The following is a 16,494-nucleotide window of genomic DNA, read 5'->3' as shown; positions in this document are numbered from 1 at the left end:
ATTGCAACACTTTTGGGACGCACAATACTTAATTTCCAGAGTAGTAATTTCAATAATTTTTTGGTGAATAGAAGTTATCAAAGGAAAGACTTTTCTCATACAAATGTTTTTATGACTAAGATATATTATGGCAGGTAAATAAAGTCAGTTGAAGTGAAAACCCTGAATCTTTTTATGTCTCATACAAAAAATTAAAGTTTTTCACATGACTTCAATTGTAGATTGTTGAGCCTGCAGAACTTTGAATGATTCAAACTTGGTATATAAAGAATGAGAGAATAAATTCTATTTGAATCTACAAGCTTGTATTCTTCTGAACAGTAGTTTTCAAGAAACGTTGCATTGAAAAGTGCGGTTTTTGGTGTAGAAGTGGGGTAGAATCCGGACTTTTTTGTGATGTACCACTGATTTTGCCGAGATCAATACCGGTTATGTGCGGGGAAAGCTTCTTGCCTTCAAGGGTCCCGAGTCCTCCGGTCCGTCTCCTCTTCCATCTCCTCCATTTTCAAGGCCTCCCCTCCATCGTGATTCTGGCTTACTTAGCAGGGCGTATTCTCCAGGCCAGTTCCTTATTGGTAATCATGATTCGCTTGGTGCAATGGCAACCTGCTGGATGAAATGAACGCAGTTGCTTGCTCTTTTTCAATTAATGCTGGATCAATCAGATCATATGTTCTGTATATCCTCCCTGTCTCTTCCGGTACCGAAAAGATCCTCGACCTTGTTCAAGTACTCTCAGTGTCCCAAGTTAAGTTTGTGTCCCCTGCCGTTATTGGTATCCGTTACTCCTCACAGGATCATGTAGACAACTATAAGTTATTCTTGTGTTTCCAATCTGAGCTCTCTCCATTCTACTACTTCTCACTCTTTTACTTTATCCATTTCCTTATTCACTTTTTGTGCAATCTAATCCTAATTCTTGTTTTTCTTTGGTCGGTTTCTACTCCAAGGAGAGCAGCCCAGGGCGGCCACCCGATCTGCAAACATGGCGCTACCCAATACTTATTTTGACATCGTGATTATTGGTGCCGGCCCCGTGGGTTTATTGCTGTCCGTGTGTCTGTCGAGATGGGGATACAAAATCAAGCACATTGACAATCGACCAGTCCCAACCGCCACTGGAAGAGCTGATGGTATCCAGCCTAGGTCGCTTGAGGTCCTCAAGAATCTGGGACTGAAGAGAAAGATCATGGCACACGATCCCGCCAAGGTCTATGAAGTGGCTTTCTGGGATCCCAGCAACAATGGAATTGTGAGAACGGGTACTTGGCCCAGTTGTCCGAGTTTCTTGGATGCAAGATACCCCTTCACGGCGTTACTACATCAAGGCCTCGTTGAAAGAGTCTTTATCGACGACCTGGCCAGGAATGGTACTCGAGTTGACAGACCATGGACAATCACCAGATTTGAGAACGATGGCAGGGACAATACTTATCCAGTTTCAGTGCACCTCAAGAACCTGGATAGCAATGTAGTCGAGCACGTCCACACAAAATATCTCTTCAGCGGAGAGGGCGCTCGTAGCTTTGTCCGCGAACAGCTCGGCATTCAGTTCCAGCATAAGGATCCAGTAGCACATGTATGGGGCGTGATGGACGGTGTGGTACGGACTAACTTCCCAGACATCAAAATGAAATGCACAATCCATTCTGACTACGGCTCGATCATGGTCATACCTCGAGAAGCCAACATGGTACGCCTGTACATCCAGATAGCTTCGTCAACAGACAAAGACTGGAACCCTCGCAAGACGGCTACTGTCGAAGAAGTGCAGCAAGCAGCAATGAACATTCTCAAGCCGTATGAGATTAGCTGGGATCGGGTTGAATGGTACTCCATCTATCCTATTGGGCAGGGAATCTCCGAAAAGTACACGGTCGATCATCGTATTTTCATGGGCGGAGATTGCTGCCATACACATTCCCCAAAAGCCGGCCAAGGAATGAATACCGCTTTTCACGATGCCATCAACCTCGCCTGGAAGCTCCATCACGTGGAAGCCGGCTTCGCCGACCGCTCCATTCTGGAGACGTATGAAAGCGAGCGCAAGCTCATAGCCGAGACGCTTCTCAATTTTGATGCTCAATACGCAAAGCTCTTCTCCCAACGCCATCCCTCAGCCTCCGAAGTCGGCCATGCCAACAACCATGTCTCCTCTCCTTCCACAAGCAAAGAGGAGAAAAACCAGTTCGTCGAAACCTTCAAAGCCAACTGCGAATTCACCACCGGTTTCGGTGTCGCTTACCAACCAAATCTCTTCAATTGGTCATCGTCCCTCCCGTCCACAACATCCTCCTCCCTTTTCAACCCTCCAGGCAACAAATGCACACCCGGCCGCATCCTCCCCCCGGCAACCGTAACCCGTGTCGTCGACGCCAACGTCGTCCACCTCGAGAACGAAATCCCGTTCAACGGCTCCTTCCGCTTCTTTGTCTTTGCCGGCAAACCCCAAACAAGCAAACAAGCGCTCAAAGACCTCTCCTTATACCTGCAGAGCCCCCAATCGTTCTACGCCCGCTTCTCCACCGTTTCCGCCGAATCTGCCGACCTACACCACGAACTGCATAACCCCCACTCGCGCTTCTTCAGTATCTGTCTTACCATAGCGGCGAAGAGAGCGGACATCTTGATTGCAGACCTGCCGGAGTTATTCCAGGATTATTCCAGCCATGTCTACGCGGATGATATATGGGATAAGAGGGTTCCTGATGCGCAGGCGGCGGCGCATGCGAAGGTGGGGTTGGAGGTCGAGAATAGAGATGGTAAGGGAGCGGGAGGGGTGGTGGTGGTAAGGCCAGATGGGCATGTCGGGTGTGTGGTTAGATTGGTGGAGGGGAGGGGAACGGTGGAGGCGCTGGAGGAGTATTTCGCGGGGTTTGTGGTCGGTGGTCGGAAAAGGGCTGAGATGAAAGATTGGAGTGCAGAGGAAGAGAAGACTCTTGGGAAGTTTGAGGGAGGCGTGAGGGCGCATCTGTGAGATGGGACGAGGGTTTTCTGGTCCTGTTCATCTGGGCTAGCAGAGGGTTTTTGTGGCTGAGCTTTTGGATTTTCTTTTTTTGTTACTTACTTTAACCTCGTCTGATGTCTTTCTAGGTCTTATATAATGATTCTAGCAGATACGAACTAAAAGTATGATACTGAATGTCTCGATTGTTGTAAAATCTCTCAGCGCCAGCCCATGACTTCCCGATCTAATGGGTATCCTGTACAACATAGACTCCCCTGTATCCGGGGCAGACTGAAAAAGCACAAGATGCAGGATTGCTCATGACAATGTCTTCGTCAGAGCAGCCGCCCAAAGAAGCACCATGCTATCACCGCCTCTCTACACCTACTTCTTCCCTGCTCACCATCACGTGTCCGGCAGGGCCGCCTCCTCTCTCCATGATGTTCACAGCAGCCCACACAAGGCCGCAAATCCAAGTCAGGATGCCGTAGAGCTGTTCCGTCATGAATAACGCCGTTGACGACGGCGTAACCGATCTCCGCTCCTCCTTTCCGTCCTGGTCAGCGAACGCTTGATCCAGATCCTCCACTATCACGCCACACATCTTGAAAATCTCTACCGCCTCACCAACCACATCCTGCCGCTCCTCCTTACTCAGCTGAGCAGCCACAGCTTGAAATCTAGTTTTGAAGTCATTCTTGATATCCTCGCCATCCTGATCGCCGTCGAAATGCCAGAAGGTGAGGCATTCTTCTGCGGAGTGGCCGTCGGGCCAGAAGCTTTCGTGTGAGGTGCAATTGGCGGCGGAGAGGAGTTGGGCGCGGATCCAGCGCCCGCCGTTGAAGAGAGCGAGGTACATTATCCATGTGTAGGCTAGGAGGGTGTGTGGGCGGGATTGGATGCGTGTGCGTATTCGCGCGGTAAGGTTGGTCAAGGGTAGGAGTCTTTCGTGCTTGGCATATTGGTGGGAAAGGAGGGAGAGGTCGTTTTTAAGTCTGGCGGATCTGAGGAGAGATGGTTGATAGGGAGCTCGAAGGAGGTTCTGGGCTCTGAGTGAGACATCTGTCGAGGCCGTAGAAGAGACTATGGATATCCATTCGCTTTCAAAAGTTAGGTAGATCTCAGCAAAGGTACTGATGCCATGTAGATATGTAGATGCCTCCCATGCACAAGGTGGGAGACAGAGCGGGAGGCGTGAGGTTATAAGCCGGTTGAGGGATGTGTGGTAAGATCTGTTCGAGTTTCAGCACATCTAAGCTCTAGATCAAGGGCCACCCAGAATGATGGAACTTCTGTACCTGGTGGCGGCGTGAATCTCCAGTGGAAGTGATTTGGAGGGCGGGTCAGAGGCATTATGGGTGGATCCGGACATCAAATCTTCCCAGTAAGCAAGACAGAAGGCCAGGCAGGCAAGCTGGTAGAGACAGTCGGGTTTGTGAGGCAAATCCGTAAGAGACAGGCCAGCGAAGATCGCAACTACAAGTTAAAAAGAGTGGCAAGTAAGGCATGAAAGTCGAGGCGTCTCCGTACAGGTATATGAAGCAATGTCTACCATAACATAATGTGGGCGGTGACACCCCACGAAGAAAAGTCATATGAAACGGGTGAATGACGAGGCGCGAGTCAGCGGACAACAATGGTTAAGGCAAATGACTCGCGTCTTTCTCTAAGTACTTACTACTCCGTAACTAACTTAGTCTAGAGGGCGGAGGTTGGATCGATACGGTCAAGCGCCCTGCCCAAGCGCCATGCTGCTTCTAGACCAGGCAATTTCTGCTAATGGTGTATATATTATTACCTCCCGTCGTAATGTCCTGATGTCCTGATGTACAACGACCTCATGTACGCGCCGAATTTGGATCCCCCGGGTCACGCCGCCTTTGTCCTCTATCTGCAGGCGACCATGACTACGCCTCCAGATCGCTCCTTCCAGCCTATCTAGACTAAAGCTTCGTGGTCAGCACCTAACCATTGGTTCGTTACTCCTACGGCACCGTCTTTGCGAGCTCAATCAATCATCTTTCTGTGCCATGTCCCATCCGTGCTGCAGCGCCGCGAACCTGCCTGACCTTGCTGAGCCACCAGTGCGTAGCACACTACTGCAGACACGCCTTTCCTGACGTCTCGATCCCAGACCACTGTCCTTCTATTCCAAGTCATGCAGGCCCGCATACGCAATGGTGCTCTGGGATCCCATGGATCGGTCACTTAGGGACAGTAAACCACGAATCCGAGTTTCCTGATGAAATCGCCCCATACACGTAGAACGGGAGTGAGACAGCAGTATTTACGGCGTCTTTCCCAATCACTACACCCCACTAAAACGACAAGTCATCCGCTATGCAATTGAGGCCTGCCTTAGGGGCGGCCTGTGTTGATAACGTTGAAAGTACGTGGGCATGAGTCATCTCTCAAACTAACCTTAGAAGCGGAGACCTTGACCAATAGCTTCAGGCCTGACGTACCTCTCTCGTGGTTCCGTGGTGGCTACGTTTCCGTCAGCATACATTTCGTGGCACTTCCTGGCACTTCGTCATGAAAGGGGCTCATCTACAACAAGAATAGGGAAAGCCGAGGCGACCTTACAGCTTTCAGAAAGCATTGACTTGGGGAAAAGGACCAATGCAGTATACCAGATGGTCTTGGAGAAAGAAGCATGTGGAAGTCCTGGACTATTGGCCTTAGAACAGCGCCACAAGCTCAAGGCAGACAATGCAGCTCTTCTGGGCGGAGCCAGCACAAAAAGCGGCCGGGAAATGGTCTACTGCGTGCTGGGCTCTCTTGACTTGCTGAGAAGGATCTACAGCTTAACTAAACAGCGACTGCGATGTGTTGGTCCGGTGTTGAGGTGGTAGGACTGATCGAGCTACATGAGATAAGTGAAGCTCAGCTTTATTGACCAAAATTCAATTCATTTCTCTTCAGTTTGCTTGGCTCTGTCGCTTCATTTCCTGAAACATGAAGTTATAATTTCCTGAGCATTCGACAGTGGTGGGATGGTCAAAGCCAAGCACTTTCTTAAAGCCTGCACAGGCCCTCTGATAGAGGATGGATGACTCGTCATACCGCCTTTGGGCTTGGAGCAAATAAGCAAGGGAATACACACTCCTCAATGTGCCAGGGTGCTCCTTCCCTAGCACCTTCTCCCTTCCGTCCAGTGCTCGTTGATTCATCTCCTCTGCCGCCTCATATTTGCCCTGATCTCTTAACACTGAAGCCATATTATGAACGCTCATCAGCGTATCAGGGTGTTCCTTCCCTAACACCTTCTCATACCCGTCCAGTGCTTGTTGATACATCTTCTCTGCCGCCTCATATTTGCCCTGACCACTTAACGCTGATGCCAGATTATTAACGCTCATTAACGTGTCAGGATGTTCTTTCCCTAACACCTTCTCATACTCGTCCAGTGCTTGTCGACTCATCTCCTCTGCCGCCTCATATTTGCCCTGACCTCTTAACGCTGATGCCAGATTAAGAACGCTCATCAGCGTATCAGGGTGTTCCTTCCCTAACACCTTCTCATACCCGTCCAGTGCTTGTTGATACATCTTCTCTGCCGCCTCATATTTGCCCTGACCACTTAACGCTGAAGCCATATTATGAACGCTCATTAACGTGTCAGGATGTTCTTTCCCTAACACCTTCTCATACCCGTCTAGTGCTCGTTGATGCATCTTCTCTGCCGCCTCATATTTGCCCTGACCATTTAACACTAATGCTAGATTATTAATGCTCATTAGCGTATCAGGGTGTTCTTTCCCTAACACCTTCTCATACCCGTCCAGTGCTTGTCGACTCATCTCCTCTGCCGCCTCATATTTGCCCTGCTCCCATAGCACCAAAGCCATTAGTGCTAAGCTATCTAATGATTTACAGGTATTCTCGCCCAGCAACCTTTGACGTATGTTATAAGACTCTAAACCACCTTTGTATGCAACATTGTATCGTCCCTGTTCCCAATCATACCAAGCTGCGTTGTACAGAAGAGTTGCGCGATGCAGCATGCTAGACTGAGATGTGTAATTGTACCCCAACACAACTCGAGCGTGTGGGGAGAGGGCTTCACATATTTTCCAATTTTCATGTTTCCCGCTTGGAAACAATTCTGACAGCATTTTCACAGCCTCGTCCTGATATTCTGCTTTTGTGTTCTGCAGCTCAAGCCAATGTTGAATGGATAGATGCACAAGTCGGTGCATCGTAAAGGTCTTCCCCCCCGTCTCAGCTGTGATCAAAGAGAAAGCTTGTAGTGTTCCGAGGGCAGTAATGAATTCAGTACTTCGTTCATCTTCTCTGTGTAGAAATTCCTCTGGAATTCCTTGTCGATCCAGAACCGCCATGAGGGAAAGCATTTGAGCTGCCCGCGGTTTTTGCCTCTGTATCTGGTCAAAAGACAGTTTGAAGGTTCGTATGACGGAGCTCGGAGCATCAAGATCTCTTCGGGGATCTTGTAGGTCTTCACTCAAGAGATCTGTCAGCTCAGAGTCGCTGGCTTGTAGTATGTCAGTATACTTTGCCACCGTAATCATGTTCTCGCTGATGAAGGCAGCTGCTTGCGTAATTGCCAGAGGCAGACATCCTAACAACTTAAGGAGCTCAGCTGCATCCGGTTCACTCCACTCAGCATCTTGTTGCAATTTGGATCGCAACAAGTGTTCTGCTTCTTGCACCACCAGCGGCAATACCGTAATTGATTTTTCTCTTTCTGATAACCTCTCGCCAACACGTGCGTCCCTTGTCGTGATGATGATAGAACCTTTTGAGTTTCTCGGGAGATAGCTGACCAAGGGTGCTGGGTGTTCGGCTTCAAGCGACAAACCATCTGATCTGGTGCCGAAAAACGTCTCGCTATCATCAGCATTATCCAATATCATTAACCAAGGGCCGTGGTCTTCGTCGCTTAGCCACTCAGAGACAAGCTTGAGGGAGTTGGTTTTGGGATCGTCCCAGCCAGGTAAGCCAAGTTTGCTAGCAATATTTTTGTATGCATTCTGAAATCTCGACGCATTGTTGGCATGCACCCAGAATACACTGCCACTAGGATTTTGGGCTCTAAATCTGTAGCAGTACTCAATGGCTATTTGAGATTTTCTGTGTGTCATGCGAAGCATCAGTGGGTTTCGCTTCCCACACTAAATCAGAGGGCTTACCCAACGCCGCCGATACCAGCAAGTGGAATTCGTCGTTTAGTCTCCAGTCTCTGGTCAATATTCCCGATGATATCATCGCGGCCGATAAACTGAAGATCTCTGTCGAACGAAACCATGAAAGGTACTTGAGATGTTCTACTTGTAGTTACTTTATGAGCGTTAGCATAGTCCCACAAGCCGTGAAAATTGAAAGAACAAGCTAAAATGCATTATTTCCAATTCCTGTTTCCGAACCCGTTGTACAGGGTCTTCCCTCGTATTCTTTAGGACTGCCTCCCATCACCAAGCCTGTCTATAAGAGCTCTCAAACATGGTCTTTGAATCTATTATATTGGTATGGGTAGATTACCAGGCATTGATATTAGCTCCTTCACCCATCTCCGAAGCTCCCCTGTAACACTAATGAAACCCGGGTCATCTTCAGTCTCAAATTTGGTCATACCCATGTGATTGCTGTGGATTCCGATTGAGACATAGGCGGGTAGGATAGCGGAGTGCATCGGAACTACCTAATGTTCAGATAGGTCAGCGACATAGTAGGTACAGAGGAGCCCAAGAGCAGAAAAAGGATGGCAATGAGGGCGGACAAGTTCTGCGCATTCTGAACAAATGGCTCAAGAGCTGGAATATGGGTAGCATCACAGAAGCGATAGCACCGCAAAACGGTCATTCTTACCTCACCAATGCCCGGTAAAGGCAGTTCTTCGAAGAAACAAGTAACATGTATAGGTTGACAACCTCTATTGCCCCGTGCTCTTATCATGGTGTGAAAATCAGCCTGAATTCGTGCTAGAACCTCTGAATCAGTTTCCAGAACTGAAAGAATCTGAGGATTTGTCTGTTTGATAAGGCCAATCAATTTTGCCAATTTTTCGGCCCATTCTGCGAGGGCAGAGCCTGAATGTGGTGTACCAAGAAAGATGATGCCCCGTGTGTACTCAAGGATATTCTGTTGATATTTGTCTGCACTGTTCCTAGATGCTAAGAGAGCCTACAAATTATAGCTCAGGGAATACTCTGATTAATGAAGAGATGATGTTGTAGCTTACGTCTTCACAAACAAGACCTCCTAAGCTATGAGCAACGAATATAATGGGACGATTATTCTGTAGCCAGCAGTAAGCCGATAGAAAACTTCAGTTAGTAAATTCTTTACAGTATCATCATTCTCGCGGTGAGTTGCCAAAGCGGCCAGGAGATTCTTGGAGTGGTTACTGATCCTGTTCTTCGAGACCATGGCTCGCCAATCCGCAATGTAGGCATCATATCCAAACGTCAGAATTCGAGCTTGAGGGAGCTCTTTTGGCAGTAAAATCTTGGGCCATGGAGTCACGGCGCTTTTGCCGGACCATGTCTTCTCCCGATCACCAGTAAGGCCGTGGATAAAGACAATGCTACTCAAATCAGCAACGACGGTATTACAGCAATGGGCTTGAGCAATGAGGATGACTTACTCCACCACAGCAGCGTCCGGTTGATGGAGTAGTTTGAGGCCTGACGGAAAGACCTTTCCCGATTGTGAAGTGGATATTGAGCAGCTGCCTGCGGTTATTGTGGCCGCTGGTGTGTCACTCTTCGGCCTTTTGGCTTTCCCTCGGAGCGAAAGCCAACTCGGCATTGTCTGTAAGATATTGCGTGACTTCTAAAGATAATAAGGTAGAATTGTGTTACGTGAGAGTTAGGTACGGCCTTGATACTAGATGATGGTTTTGTAAGTGGAACGTAGCTTCATTGTAATCGTTGCCGCACCTTGGCCATTACAGTCCTGTGTAACCTGTCCTACCTAACTTACAGGCGGAAGTGGCGCCGTAGGTCGTGGCTCATGCTTGGTTACATATTCAGCTTGGGAGACAATCGGAGAAAATTCCTACATCCTGCTTCGTTCTGTCCAAGCTGTCCTCATACCGAGTAAACAGCCTGACCCATGATATCTATTGGGGTTGCTATTCTTGGTTGTAATTAGTACGAAACTCATCTGTTGCCCATTTTCTGCATCCTTACAGTGAGAAATAGGCATCTTCGCAGGGGAAGAGCACCTTGTACGTTTCGCTATGTCAATTTGACCGACTCGCTAATGACATGAATACTGTAGCCTGCTGTCCAAGCTGCATCAATTCTCACTTTGAAAGCAATCTACTCCAGATCCTTGAAATCTGCAAAGACTTTGGTCGAGCGTACAAGCGATGTCAGCCTCTACTCAGATGACTCTGGACCGAGTAGATCCCTTGATGATCTTCTCGCAAGATCTGACATCCAAGCTGTTATCATTGCGCTTCCAATTCTTAACCAACCTACCTATATCCAAAAGCGCTCTCAGCATGCAAGCACATGCTATCGGAAAAGCCCATCGCAGAGAACGCGAAAGATGCCATAGAACTGTTGCAATGGTACAGAAATAAGATAGGTTCAAAGAAGGTTTTCTGGAGTGTTGCCGAGAATTACCGCTTCTTGAACAGCTTCGACCAAGCTGCTGAAGATTGGAAGCAGATGGGACGGGTATTGGGATTCAAAGCGGAGTATTATTAAATGCTTGAAGAAGGAAAGTACTTCGAGACAGGATAAGTATACACGCGTTTGGACAAAGGAGAGGCTAATCATGATTGAAGATGGCGTAAAGTGCTAACCTATCAAGGAGGTTTCCTGCTCGATGGATGTGCATTTTATTGCAGGCATACGATTGTTGCTTGGCCCTGATGAGCCTTTTGTGTCCGTCTCAGCGCAGTCGACTCAGCTGCAGAAGCATCTGCCTTCGGCCGACAATGTAGATGCCACTCCCAAGACTAAGAATGGTGTTACCGGGCGATATCAATCTCCTTCGGTAGTACTTTCAAAGGGACTAGCTACTCGGTCACTCGGTTACATGTGAGAAGGGAGTCGTTAACGTCTTCAGCGACACTGTCAAGGTTGGAGACGAGACCAAAGACGTGCCTAACGAAAGAACAGGCGTGCCTCCCGAAGTAAGAACATGGGGTGAGGCAATTATGGGGGGCAGGGCAGATCCGAGGCAATCTCCTGAGGAAGTATTTGGCAGACCTGGAGTTCCTGGGGGCAATGCTAAACCGGGAGGGCAGACCGGGCAACCAATGTCATTGAGACATCAGATTCCTACATAGACTGAAAATCGCTTGAAATTGGACAATATTGCTTTTAGATTAAGCAGTCACGGCTGCAGTACTATCCATAGCACTTATCCGGCCTTAGGGCTTGCAACCCCCCAAAAGTCTATTCTAGGCTTAGCGCAGTCTCCCCGCCGAAATTCCATCAAATTACCCAGAGATAAATGATCAACCACTCCAAAACGATTGCGCCCATACAAATCATCCAAGACCGGCAAGGTAAATCTGCTTGTTTGTCGGCTACTTCTCCCTCACATGCTGATGTCTCTTAGATGGTCTCCGCAAAGAAGCATGTTCCGATTGTCAAGAAGCGAACGAAGCGCTTCGCCCGGCACCAGAGCGATAGGTTCATGTGTGTCCCGACAAACTGGCGTAAACCGAAAGGAATCGACAATCGAGTTCGGAGGAGATTCAAGGGTCAAGCTGTTATGCCATCGGTACGTGTTCAGGCGAAGACAGAGCATATTGAGGCTCTTAAATTGGACGAGGATTGGTTTATAACCGGAGCGTGGGACAAAATTGCTGATGGCTTTTTATTCTAGATTGGGTTCGGATCGAACAAGAAGACTCGTCATATGATGCCCTCTGGCCACAAAGCTTTCCTAGTCCACAACCCCAAAGATGTCGACCTCCTCCTCATGCACAACCGAACATATGCTGCAGAGATTGCACACGCAGTATCATCACGAAAACGAGTAGAGATTCTAGCGAAGGCGAAGTCACTGGGCGTGAAGGTCACGAATGGCAGGGCTAGAGTTACAACAGAGTCATAGAGAAGTGTGAGACGGACGGAAGAAAGGCTTGGTCCGAATCGATTCGAATGCATTAGCGAGGTTCACAAGCTCAATCACAAGCTCAATCACAAAAATTACGTTCTCAAATGCGGATGATGTGCCGCCTTCACGATATCGGAAAGTATCAACTTCAAAGCCTGACGTGAGTTTGGAGAGCCGCCCCCTATCAAAGTGGAGCGTTCCACCATGGAATCAATGTTATAAATTAGCCGACACCTTTCCCAGCAGTTTCGTCAGACCTTTTCGCATCGCCGACTCCATACCATCCTCTGAAGGCCTTCTACCGTTCTGCTTAACGAAAACATGGACTGAACCACCCACAGCCCGTACATCCCCGTTGCCCTGTTCAAAAATTCCCACTTCGTACTTAACGCTGGATTTGCCCAACTTTACCGCTCTGAGCCCTAAATCTAGGACTGATGGGTATGCGACCGAGCCGAAGAAATCACAGTAAGAGCTGACAACGAGCCCAATTTGCTCTGATGATTGCAGATTCATGCCGCACCTCTCAATCAGATAAGCATTGACAATTGAATCTATAAGAAAGGCGTAGATGCTGTTGTTCAGATGGTGGTACACGTCGTTGTCCGACCTGTAGCCCGATCAATCTCTCCTCGCCAAGTGTAAACTCTGATAGGTGCTGACCAGCGTGTTCGATATTCGAGGTGGTAGGCATAGTCATTTCGCGTCCTCTTGCGCTTCGAGGCGAGATCATTCCCTAGCATCTTCCATAAAGATCTGGCTTGTTGCCAGGTTCTCGAGCACTGGTCAGAAGAGATCGTAGACGATGAGCAGTTTCAACCGAGGTTCACGCTTGGTTCAGAGACGGACAGAAAATAGATGTCCGCAGACTGACTTCACATAGGAGCCCAGATCAGACCACCCACTTAGTCTCGCTGGCTCACTCTGCTCGCGTGCTGGCCTACCTAGCTAGAAAGGGCACATACCCATCTCCAAGCATGGCCCTGACTACAACCACTATTGACCATTTCCCTCTCTCAGATCCCGATCCTCCGCCAGCTGCTCCACCACCCGTCGTTATTACACCATGCGATCCCTGGCCCCGTCCTTACTACTTATCGGAGGGTTTACGCCGAGTTGCGCCGTACCACTACACGTATAACACCTTTTGCAAAGAGCGATGGCGCGGTCGAGAAATCCTTGACATTTTCGCAACAGAATTCCGTGATCGCACCAGAGAATACTACAAGCATGCCATTGAGACAGGACAAATTGCGATCAATGGCAAGCCCTGTGAAGATACACACACGATCGTTAAGAACGGAGATGTCGTCTCCCATACCCTACACCGGCACGAGCCTCCAGTCACAGCACAACCGATTCGAGTAATCTCCGAAACAGACTCAATGATTGTGATAGATAAGCCTGCTGGCGTGCCAGTACATCCAGCAGGGAGGTACAACTACAATTCTGTTGTGGAGATCATGAGAGCGGAAAGGCATTATGCCTTCAATCCGCTACCATGCAATCGGCTGGATCGATTGACAAGCGGAGTCATGTTTGTGAGCAAGGACAAGAAGGAGGCGGAGATGATCAGCGAGAAGCTTAGGGGCAGAACAATGCGGAAAGAATACGTTGCGAGGGTGAAGGGGAGATTCCCGGATGGAGAAGGAGAGGTCAAGGGCAACCTGGGAGGAGTGGTGAAATGTGAAGAGAACATCCTTCAGATCAGTCCAATATTAGGCTTGAATAGAGCAAGAGCAAGTGGAAAGACTGCCAAAACGCTCTTCAGGCGGATCGCATACTACTCACCCAAGCAGACCGTCAGTAACGACAACAGCACCAATTCATCAACCCCCATCCCATCTGATCCCTCTCCAGCCCCACCCACATCTTCATCCAAACACCAGCCAGCAGCAGCAACACCGGCCGCACCTCTCCCCCCAATTGAATCTTCCTCCGGCTACAGCATAGTCCACTGCCTCCCCTTAACGGGTCGAACCCACCAAATCCGCGTGCACCTCCAGTACCTAGGCCACCCCATCACCAATGATCCCATCTACGCCAACCGCCGAGTTTTCGGCTCCAAACTCGCCATCCACGACTCGTCCGCCGCCCAAGACGAAGAGATCATCCGCCGGCTAGCCAAGATGGGAAAGACCGAAGTCGCCGACGCGATTGACTATGACAATACCGCGGATTCTGGCGATGCGGTCGAGCGAGTTGAGGTGGAGCAGACGATGCAGATCTGCGCACCATCAACTAACAGCACAAGCACAACCACCGAGCAAAACCCCAGCGAAGCCAGCGAAGGAACAAGCGAAAACGGCCAAAAAGGCGCCCTCCCCTTCTCCACCCCAGCCGAATACGCCTCCTTCGTATCCCAACACTCGGCCATGGTGTCCGACTACAAGCGCCGCAAAGGCGAGCGCATGACGGGCGAGAAATGCCCCGTCTGCGACACGGACCTGTACTCCGACCCCGGTCCGCAGGAGCTGGGCATCTACCTGCACGCGCTGGCGTACAGCGATGCGCAGGGCGAGTGGGAGTTTCGGAGCCAGGTGCCCCGCTGGGCTTTGCCTCCTCCTCCTCCTTTTTCTCGGAGGCGGGGGAGGTTGGGGATGAGGAGAAGGAGGGAAGGGAGGATGCGGAGAGGGAGACCAGAGAGATACTGGCGAGGGGTTGGGTGTATGATGGCAGTGAGACGCCGCCGGTGGAGATGGATCAGGATAGGTTGAATCGCGAGGGGGAGAGGAGGAATAAGAGGACTCCGTGAAACTTGGTTTCGGTGCGGGATGGGATGGATAGAGGGGTTCTTACTTATCTACCCTGGCGGATCTATAGAATATGCTGGCTAGAGAGCTGCATACATCTAACCTACCTACCTGTCGAGCCGGTGAATGCGAGATGGCCAATACCTAGAAACAACATCAGTCAAAAGCCCCTCTGGACGTGGTACTCGGAAAAACCAAAGCTGAGTCGAGGAAGCAGCCAGGACTCGAAAAGCACAAGACAGTGAAGCAGAGCAAAGTGGAGAACTAGAGAGATAAATTATTTCTTCCTCTTCGTCAAGGATTACTATGATGGATGATATCTGGTGAGACTTTCCTGTCCGTCTATCTGTCTGAGCCTGAATCGCCTGGGCGTACCTGGATAGCTATCGCTTTCCTATATGGGAGACTGCGCCCAACACCCCAACACCGTGCTAGAAAAAGAAGCTGTGTGTCGATTATAGCAGCCATCAAGAATATTTCCTAAGTTAGTAGAAATGTGCACCATCATTTACCCAACTAAGCCAGCAAAATGCCAGGGTGAAAATGGATACATAACCAATTCGCAATGTCGCTAAAACTTCCCCATGAGCAAAGTTTAAGACCATGCTAGGTAACCAACCCTCGCACCCTCTCAATCCTCCCCATTGCCTTCTCTAGCCTGTCTAATCTCACCCTCTTATCCCCGTCCCTCTTCTCCAACAGCTCGATCCTCTCCTCCAATTTCGCCCTTGCTTTCCTCTCCGTCGCGACCATCTCGTTGGCCTGGCTGAAGAGCTGCGCCGTCAGCTCCTCGAGCTCGTTGTGTGCTTGGGACAGGGATGATTCGGCTGCGAGGCGCGCTTTCTTCTCGGCTTGGAGCATGGTGGTTAGTGTTTCGGAGGCGGGATCGGGGGAACCGGGTGGTTGGGTTGTGTTGTTTGGGAGGACGGTGGGGAGGGAGTGGGTGGATGTGTTGTTGGTGATAGTGGGAGCCAGGTGGGATTGGACTGGGGGTGCGGCGGCCGGGGAGGAGCGAGGACAGGGAGGACAGACGCGAGGGTCCTTGCGTCGGTGGGGAGGATTGGGTTTGAGAAGGGATGCGATGGCCGTTTTCGAGGGGTGGAGAAACGATGCCAGATGAGGAACTTGTGCTCGGTCGTTGATTTTGAGCATTCGAGCGCAGGAGATTGAGCTCGTCTTCGTAATCGGCCAGCTTGTCGGCTTTGGAAGGGTCAGCAAGCACAACCCGGGGAACAAGGGATGGGGCGGGATGCTCTTACCAGCAGCGGCAGCCTTAGTGTTCAATGACCGGATCTGCGCTTCGAGCTCAAGGATACGACGCTGCGCTTCTTCGGCGCTTCCTATGTGAGAGATACCGGAGCCGCATTGTGCGCAGACAGTGTGTGGGAGGTTTTGTGAAGGAAGGGATTGCACGAGGGACATGCGGAGGAGGTTGTAGGATGATCAGCTGCTTTGTGAAAGTGCTGGTGAATGGGCTTTCGCTGAGACAATGTTCCACACAGGCTCCCTGTCTCGGAGACAGAATGATGGAATGAAATGGAGCAGAATAGAACAGGAGCTTTCTTGTAAGAACACAGCGAGCAGAGCAGATGTACTACGACGTACGTACGAGATGGCATGCAGCATGCAGCATGCAACAAGCAACAAGGAGAAACAACTTTAATGCAAGATCGGGCCGGAGGGCCCTAGATCAGTTAGCAAGATTACGCCACTATGCAGGTCTTGACAGTTTAGCTGCATGATTAGCGC

The 16,494-nt window shown here is 49.8% G+C and overlaps 6 protein-coding genes across 6 annotated transcripts; 3 read left to right on the top strand and 3 right to left on the bottom strand.

The window, feature by feature from the left end:
* Positions 1 to 985: 985 nt before the first annotated feature.
* On the top strand, positions 986 to 2,977 carry EPUS_08616 (uncharacterized protein; the record flags this gene model as incomplete). The annotated part of the gene is made up of 1 exon (XM_007803124.1): positions 986 to 2,977. The coding sequence occupies one exon, from the start codon at positions 986 to 988 to the stop codon at positions 2,975 to 2,977; it is 1,992 nt and encodes a 663-aa protein (XP_007801315.1).
* A 337-nt stretch (positions 2,978 to 3,314) lies between these two features.
* EPUS_08615 (uncharacterized protein) lies at positions 3,315 to 4,319 on the bottom strand (the record flags this gene model as incomplete). The annotated part of the gene is made up of 2 exons (XM_007803123.1): positions 3,315 to 4,179; positions 4,246 to 4,319. 2 exons carry the CDS (start codon positions 4,317 to 4,319, stop codon positions 3,315 to 3,317), a joined length of 939 nt encoding a protein of 312 aa, XP_007801314.1.
* Positions 4,320 to 5,868: 1,549 nt separating this feature from the next.
* Positions 5,869 to 9,718, bottom strand: EPUS_08614 (uncharacterized protein; the record flags this gene model as incomplete). Its single annotated transcript, XM_007803122.1, has 5 exons — positions 5,869 to 8,041; positions 8,101 to 8,248; positions 8,450 to 8,609; positions 9,257 to 9,494; positions 9,555 to 9,718. 5 exons carry the CDS (start codon positions 9,716 to 9,718, stop codon positions 5,869 to 5,871), a joined length of 2,883 nt encoding a protein of 960 aa, XP_007801313.1.
* Positions 9,719 to 11,488: 1,770 nt separating this feature from the next.
* On the top strand, positions 11,489 to 11,989 carry EPUS_08613 (60S ribosomal protein L32; the record flags this gene model as incomplete). The annotated part of the gene is made up of 2 exons (XM_007803121.1): positions 11,489 to 11,653; positions 11,759 to 11,989. The coding sequence occupies 2 exons, from the start codon at positions 11,489 to 11,491 to the stop codon at positions 11,987 to 11,989; spliced, it is 396 nt and encodes a 131-aa protein (XP_007801312.1).
* Positions 11,990 to 12,969: 980 nt separating this feature from the next.
* Positions 12,970 to 14,747, top strand: EPUS_08612 (uncharacterized protein; the record flags this gene model as incomplete). The annotated part of the gene is made up of 2 exons (XM_007803120.1): positions 12,970 to 14,455; positions 14,509 to 14,747. The coding sequence occupies 2 exons, from the start codon at positions 12,970 to 12,972 to the stop codon at positions 14,745 to 14,747; spliced, it is 1,725 nt and encodes a 574-aa protein (XP_007801311.1).
* Positions 14,748 to 15,351: 604 nt separating this feature from the next.
* On the bottom strand, positions 15,352 to 16,167 carry EPUS_08611 (uncharacterized protein; the record flags this gene model as incomplete). The annotated part of the gene is made up of 1 exon (XM_007803119.1): positions 15,352 to 16,167. The coding sequence occupies one exon, from the start codon at positions 16,165 to 16,167 to the stop codon at positions 15,352 to 15,354; it is 816 nt and encodes a 271-aa protein (XP_007801310.1).
* Between the last annotated feature and the right edge of the window lie 327 nt (positions 16,168 to 16,494).

Source organism: Endocarpon pusillum (genome assembly GCF_000464535.1).
Source record: "Endocarpon pusillum Z07020 unplaced genomic scaffold scaffold2026, whole genome shotgun sequence".
Taxonomy (NCBI): Eukaryota; Fungi; Ascomycota; class Eurotiomycetes; order Verrucariales; family Verrucariaceae; genus Endocarpon; species Endocarpon pusillum.
This window is presented reverse-complemented; position numbering and strand designations above follow the sequence as displayed.